At 40.9% G+C, this 6,782-nt stretch overlaps 1 protein-coding gene across 1 annotated transcript; it reads left to right on the top strand.

The window, feature by feature from the left end:
- The first annotated feature begins 3,279 nt into the window (after window positions 1-3,279).
- LOC120979822 (protein ANTAGONIST OF LIKE HETEROCHROMATIN PROTEIN 1-like) lies at window positions 3,280-4,101 on the top strand. The gene is made up of 2 exons (XM_040408778.1): window positions 3,280-3,406; window positions 3,495-4,101. The coding sequence occupies exons 1-2, from the start codon at window positions 3,393-3,395 to the stop codon at window positions 4,099-4,101; spliced, it is 621 nt and encodes a 206-aa protein (XP_040264712.1). The 5' UTR covers window positions 3,280-3,392.
- The last annotated feature ends 2,681 nt before the right edge of the window (window positions 4,102-6,782 follow it).

Genomic DNA, 6,782 nt, shown 5'->3' with positions numbered 1-6,782 from the left:
GCTGAAGAGGAGCCGTGGCGCAGACCAGGGAGGGTAAATATTACCTGTGCTTGCGGCGCTTCGCTCTCCGCTCCTAATACATACTAGTGAGCGCTTCCATGATGGAAGTGCTCACTAGTATTCATTTTATAAGACGCACGGACATTTTCCCCCCACTTTTGGGGGGGAAAAAGTGCATCATATAAAGCGAAAAATACAGTATATTTGGAATTATTACTATCTAGTATAAAAAGGCGTAAACACACAGATGCTAACATTGTTTTTCAGCTACTAGCCATCGCAATTTTCTTGTTGCGCACATAGAAATGAAAACACAAAAAGTCTCTATAATATGATAGTTGCAGGAAACTGGATACTTCTTTAACATTTCCCTCCTCTTGTTTCAATTTCTGAGGGTGCTGAAGAATCTCTTCACGTGGTAGATGTTGTCTCTGAAGGTTCAATTGTATCATTTGTGTATCTAACTACTAAGCCAACAAATGACACCTTAGACAGCCCGTATATCACAGAGTATACAGATAAGCTGCATAGACCATGCGATGCAAGCATCGATTCCAGTCTGTCTAGTAGTCATTTTTCCTAAGCATTCATACATTTTATTAAAACCACACAAGGAACACAAGCACACACTATCTAAGTGGATGTTGGTGCAGCATTGTTGTCCCATGCATCATTGTCCATAGTTCTGGATACACCTTGATGTACGTCTTCTGCTCCTGTGTTGGAATCTCTAGGAGCTGGTAGGTCAGCTATACCGATAGGATCTTCAGCAGTAAGCCTAAAGGTTTCTGCGTAGCTGTGGTCCTCTGTTGTAGAATCAGCAAGGTGAGCATCATCTTGGGCGTTGCTGTTCCTTGGTTGGACAGTGCTGTCAATCATGGTCTTTTTCTCAACTCTGTTCATGTTATAGCATTTTTGCTGTGAAGAAGAGGCATGTGATCTCTGCTGAGTGAAATACAGTTTTGAGAACTGCAAAAGTAAACCAAGCATCTGTGATAATATCTTGTAGGCAGAGAAACTGCCCAATAATCTTACAAAAACCTCTGGAAGAGCATGACATTGTGAATGGATTAATGGAATTTATTTACCAAAAAAAATCAACATATACAGCCTTATTCTACATAATTAAAAAAAATAATCTTTATTTACCAACCTTTGGATGGTAATATATTTTACTCAAAAAGCATTTTATATTAAAAAAAAGTATGATTTAAATTTAAAAAAAATCAATTTTTTTTTAAATCATTGATTTTTATCCATCCTGAAGGTCCCTGATAAAAGATGATACTGGCTGGCCTGCCTGTTTACCTACAAGTCATCTCAGCCCCCTGATACATCTACAATAATAAACTGGGTAATTTGTTACATTATCTAACCAGTAATTTATATGAACATTGCTTGGGATGCTGTACGCTGCATATCTACAGTATATGTGGTGCAGTCAGTCTATTGTGCCATGTGTAACGTACAGTGTATGGGGTCTAGGGGCCCACCTTGCTCAGGGGCCCACTGGGGGATTCCCCCGTGGGTCAGTCCGAGCCTGATTACACACATCTAAACATTACACGCTGCTACTGTCACCTTATTCTGCACATCCATCTTGATGTCTGAGCCATATTTGCCAGGCATGCCCGGCACTCCCTACTATATAAACCCCCGGGAGCTAGCCCCTCCTCCTTCCAGCTCCCACCAGGTTCCCCTGCTGGAGGGGCCTGTATTGCTCCGGTGCCACCCCCCAAACTAACCAATAACAAAGCCCCTTGCTGTATGGAGCTTTGTTATTGGTTATTGCAGGCACAGGCAGCATCGCTGCGCTGCCCGTGCCATTCATAGCGTACCCTGCACTGACAAACTTCAGGGAAAAGTCTAAGTCATACTGGTAAACCTTAGACTTTTTTCAGGGAGTTAAATGGCCTGAACAGGCGTCAATGACACTTCTACAGGCATTATTGCGATCTTTGATGCCGAGCTAGCCTCAATGTTGATGGTTTCACCTTGTTCGGTTCCATAAGAACTCTGCTGTTATCACCTTTAATTTCAGTGGTGTGAGGCCTCCTTCACATTTTCGGGGGGCTTTTGTCCATCTTGCCTAATTTTTTTCACTCATAAGTTATGTGTATTTATCTCAATAAACTATTGGGGTCATTTATCAAACTGAACTAATGTAAAGTAGACCTGGCTTAGTTGCCCATAGCAACCAATCAGATTCTACCTTTCAGTATGGACAGCTCCTTTGGAAAATAAAAGGTGGAATTTGATTGGTTGCTACGGGCAACTAAGCCAGGTCTACTTTACACCAGTTTGATAAATTTGATAGGTGCAATATTTGATAGGTGCTGTGGGCAACTAAGCAAGTTGACCTTTACACCAATTTTGATGAATCTCAACCTATGTGGTCCAGGTTGTTTTTGGCGCATCCATTACCCATATAAAGGCAGTCTGTGTGGAACAAGTATTTTTCATTCCGTCTTTCCTGCAAGCTTTTTGTCTGTAATGTATGTAATATGTCCTGGTAACTCACACAGTGGGCCAGGAGTACAGAAGACACACTGACAGCGCTGGTCATGCTGGTAAGTGAGTAGGAGGAAAGGAAAGGGATTTATATATTAATATATATTTCATCTATAATAACTTTATTGCCCCACTACTATATGAGGGAGCAGTGCGGGCAGACGCCTACCTGCTCCCAGCCCGTCTCCCTATCACTGCGCTGTTAGGCAGGCGGATGTCCCTTAGCAGCGGCTCTGAAAAAGATTACTGCCAAATGACATTTCAGCCCTAGTTTTCTCCTATAAATAAAGGTTTTACCTAAAGTACATAACAAAAATATTCCCTATCACTGTCCCTACAAATTAGCAAAAAATAAAATAAAATGAAATAAATATGATCCATCTCAAAAATTGCTAACCGGATGCAAACGGGGGACTTCTTAACGTATCCGCCTGTAAAGCGGATCCGTTCTTTACGTTTGTTTCCATTTTGGCTTCCGTTTAGCGGATCCGTTTTTACAGAAGAAGGTGTGTCTCAAAGTCTACCCACTTTGACATTGTATTTAAGCAGGTAAACCTCCATTCAGGCTCATTGTATTCTGGAACCATGTTGCCTGCACACTTGAGTCTGCGATTGAGGTTTCTAATCCTGAAAGCAAGATGGAGAAGACGAGACCAGGAAAGAAGATGATGCCGGTATTGGATACACCCTATAACTTCCAAACAGATGAGCAGAGGCGTTTTTCAGTCCTGTATTTGGAGCATCGTGCGAATCCAGAATTTTTTTTCAATTATATGCGCATGACTGTTGATAGTTATGACCAGCTGCTGTAGCGCATTTCATCACGCATTGAAAGACAGGATACCCGCTACAGAAGGGCCATTTCTCCTGCAGAGCGGCTAATGGTGACAATAAGGTAAAAGATTTGTCTTTTTTGGATCGCTGTATATACTGTATATATTATATAGAATTTTTTTTCCTTATATTTGTATTCTTTTTTAAAGGTTTCTTGCTACTGAAGAAAGTCTGTCATCATTACATTACCAATATCGCATGGGAATTTCTACGATCTCCGGAGTAGTCAAAGATACTTGTCGTGCATTGTGGGAGGTATTGCATGAGGATTTCATCCCACATCCAACAACAGAACGGTGGCTTCAAATAGCAGACAAGTTCATGGAAACAAGCCAATTCCCTAATTGTGTAGGAGCTGTGGATGGCAAACATATAAGGATTGTAAAACCTTCTGGAAGTGGATCTGAATTTTTTAACTACCAAAAATATTTCTCCATTATCTTAATGGCCATTGCAGATGCTGATTATCGATTTGTCGCAGTTGACATTGGAGCGTATGGACGGAGAAATGACTCGATGGCTTTCAAAAACTCCTCTATGGGACACCTTCTGTATTCAAAGCAATTTGGATTACCACCTCCAAGACCTTTGCCAGGTACTGATAGACCTCCAAAGCCATTTGTCGTAGTAGGGGACGAGGCGTTCCAAATGTGTGAGAACCTCATAAAGCCATACTCCAGCCGTGACTTGAACTCTACAAAGTGCGTGTATAACTACAGACTTCAATTGAGGAAATTGTGGAGTCCGCACACCTGAATATAATGGTGGGTGCTCGCAGAGGACTTCAGTCGCAGAGTATATAGAGATAATCCACGGCACACCAATGTCTTTTGCTTTGCAAATTTATTATTGGTACAAAAAAGTATTCATAGATTTTGTCAATATATGACTGGTCACGCCATCATAGTAATATCAGCATCAATCACATATCTTTGTAGGCCATAATGTGTCCCAACGTTTCGGTCCTGTCAAAGACCTTTCTCAAGGGATCTGTAAAGGAGTATAAATATAACGATTTTATTGGCGTCTAGATGTGGTGACCATAGTATACTGTTGACAAATAGTGAGGGAGGAAACGATAAAGGAATAGGAGGAAGTGTACACATACATATATATGTGTGTATGCGTCTCTCTGCACACACACACATATATGTACACACCCCTACATAAGCATATATACAGGTCTCAGATTATGACATTAGTAAAAAGAGAGTAAAGGGTAGGTAAAGTAAGAGGGATACAAGACAGGTGGGGTAAATGCTGTCTTTGAAAAAGGAGGATATAGTGATCAGGACTGAGCTATAGCATGAATCATCACTAATCGCTGGGGCATAAAATTGAATCAAGGATCTATATAGTAAATAGATTAGATAGGTGTGGTAAGCATCAAACGAATTATTTGTGCATAAATCGAGCAGAGGATTGAATATGAATACCTAGTGCATAAATGTATAGCATGGATATATAGGATAAATATATGGCATAAGGACTCACCATGGCTCTGTAGCAAAACAGCTTAATGAAGGCGCTGTGTATCTCTCCGTTTGTTTGCATTTTATGCTATGGGGCCGGAAGTCATGTGGACGCTACGATCTGTGACCGGGTTCAGTGGGTCACATGATCGCTGGTGACGTCATGCGGGCCGCGTGACCGCGGCCGCAGTATGCGCATGCGCACTAGGTGCTGGGACAGGGAAATAGAAGATAGCTTTATCTTAGAGGTATATAACCTGTTGTACCTTGGAAAAAGGGGAATAATAGGCTGGGGATCGGTCTGCTGATTGATTGAAAGGAAGAGGAGGAATTGTAAAGAAAGATATTGAGAATATTTTAAAAATAAAAAGTGTATATAGTTCTATGCTAGAGCTTTGATTGAGATGAATGGGGAATAAATTATCTCAGGTGAAAAAGGGGTCACATACATGTATAGATAGAATAATTTAGAGTATAATTAACTGATTGCTTCGATTCTCGGCGTGCTAGAATATGAGGAATGAAAAAAAGGGAACAAAAAGCAAAACACAAAAGACAAAGGACAAAAAACGAAAGGCGAACAAATCACATTATATAGTTCTAGATTTCATGGATAAGTATCTAGGCATATACATCTATATGTACTATAATCTTATACTATATTGTAATCTATGATGAGAGGGAGGGGTGGAAAAGAGGGATGGAAAAGGGGAGGGGGAAAAAAGGGGGGGGGGAGGATGGGAGGAAGGAAGGAAGGGGGGCGGGGAAAGGTTTTTTTCTCACCAACTTGTAATTTGACTATGATTATATCCGACTAGGGAGCCTGAAATAAAGGAGAAGTATATGCATATTAATATCAAAGAAATAACATTATGGCTCCATAGCAGTCCACAGTCCGAAAAATAAGAATGAACATTTAAAGATTGAGCATTTAAAGATCACAGTAAAAGTCACATTCCCGGTTAAGGCCTCTCGGGGATAAAGTGTTCAGTCGGTGAATCCAGAAGCTTTCTCTTTGTTTCAATGTTTTAATCCTGTTACCGCCTCTCCGTGGGGTATTGATTTGTTCCAAAACCTGATAGCGTAGGGAGGAAATCTGATGGTTGTGTTCCTTAAAATGTGCTGGGATTGGTAACAAAAACTGTTCAGTCCTGATAGTGGATTTATGTTTAGAGATACGATTCCTTATTTGTTGCGTGGTTTCACCCACATAACAAAGTCCACACGGGCATTTAATTAAGTAAACGACAAATGAGGAATCGCAGGTATAGTATCCTTTGATAGGGAATCTTTTGCCAGTGTGAGGATGTGTAATGAAGTTCCCCTTGATCACACTCGAGCACTGTGCACAGTGTAGGCACAGGAAAGTGCCATATTTCGGATTCTGTAGAAAACGCTGTTTTGGTATTTTGTTTAAAGGTCCAATATCTGCACGGATGAGGTGGTCCCTAATGTTTTGTGATCTTTTGTAACAAGTGATGGGGGGAGACTGAAACTCTGGGATCTCGGGGTATGCTTGTGACAGTATAGACCATTGCTTTCTGATTGTTTGTTGAATTTTTGGGGCAAGGGGGTGGTATGTGAGAATGCATGGTATCCGTGGTGAAGGAATGGTGGTTTGTGAGGTAGTTTGTTTGCATATTGTCGGTTTGTTAGTAATCAATTGGTCAGGGTAGCCTCTCTGTCTGAATTTAGATTTCATGTCTGTTTGTCTCTGTTGTAAAGTTGATGGATCTGATACTATTCTTTCTAACCTTGTGAATTGAGATTTGGGAAGTGACGCTTTGGTGGCTCTAGGGTGGTTACTGGTATAATGTAGTAGGCTGTTCCTGTCTGTTGGTTTACTGTAAAGGTCAAATTGAATGTGACCAGATGGATCCTTCAGGACTAAGGTATCTAAAAAACTAATTTTCTCGGTATTGGTTATGACAGTAAAACCAAGTTCTGGGTAGACGTTGTCAAGGT

This window comes from Bufo bufo, chromosome 9 (assembly GCF_905171765.1).
Source record: "Bufo bufo chromosome 9, aBufBuf1.1, whole genome shotgun sequence".
NCBI classification, from domain to species: domain Eukaryota; kingdom Metazoa; phylum Chordata; class Amphibia; order Anura; family Bufonidae; genus Bufo; species Bufo bufo.
This window is presented reverse-complemented; position numbering and strand designations above follow the sequence as displayed.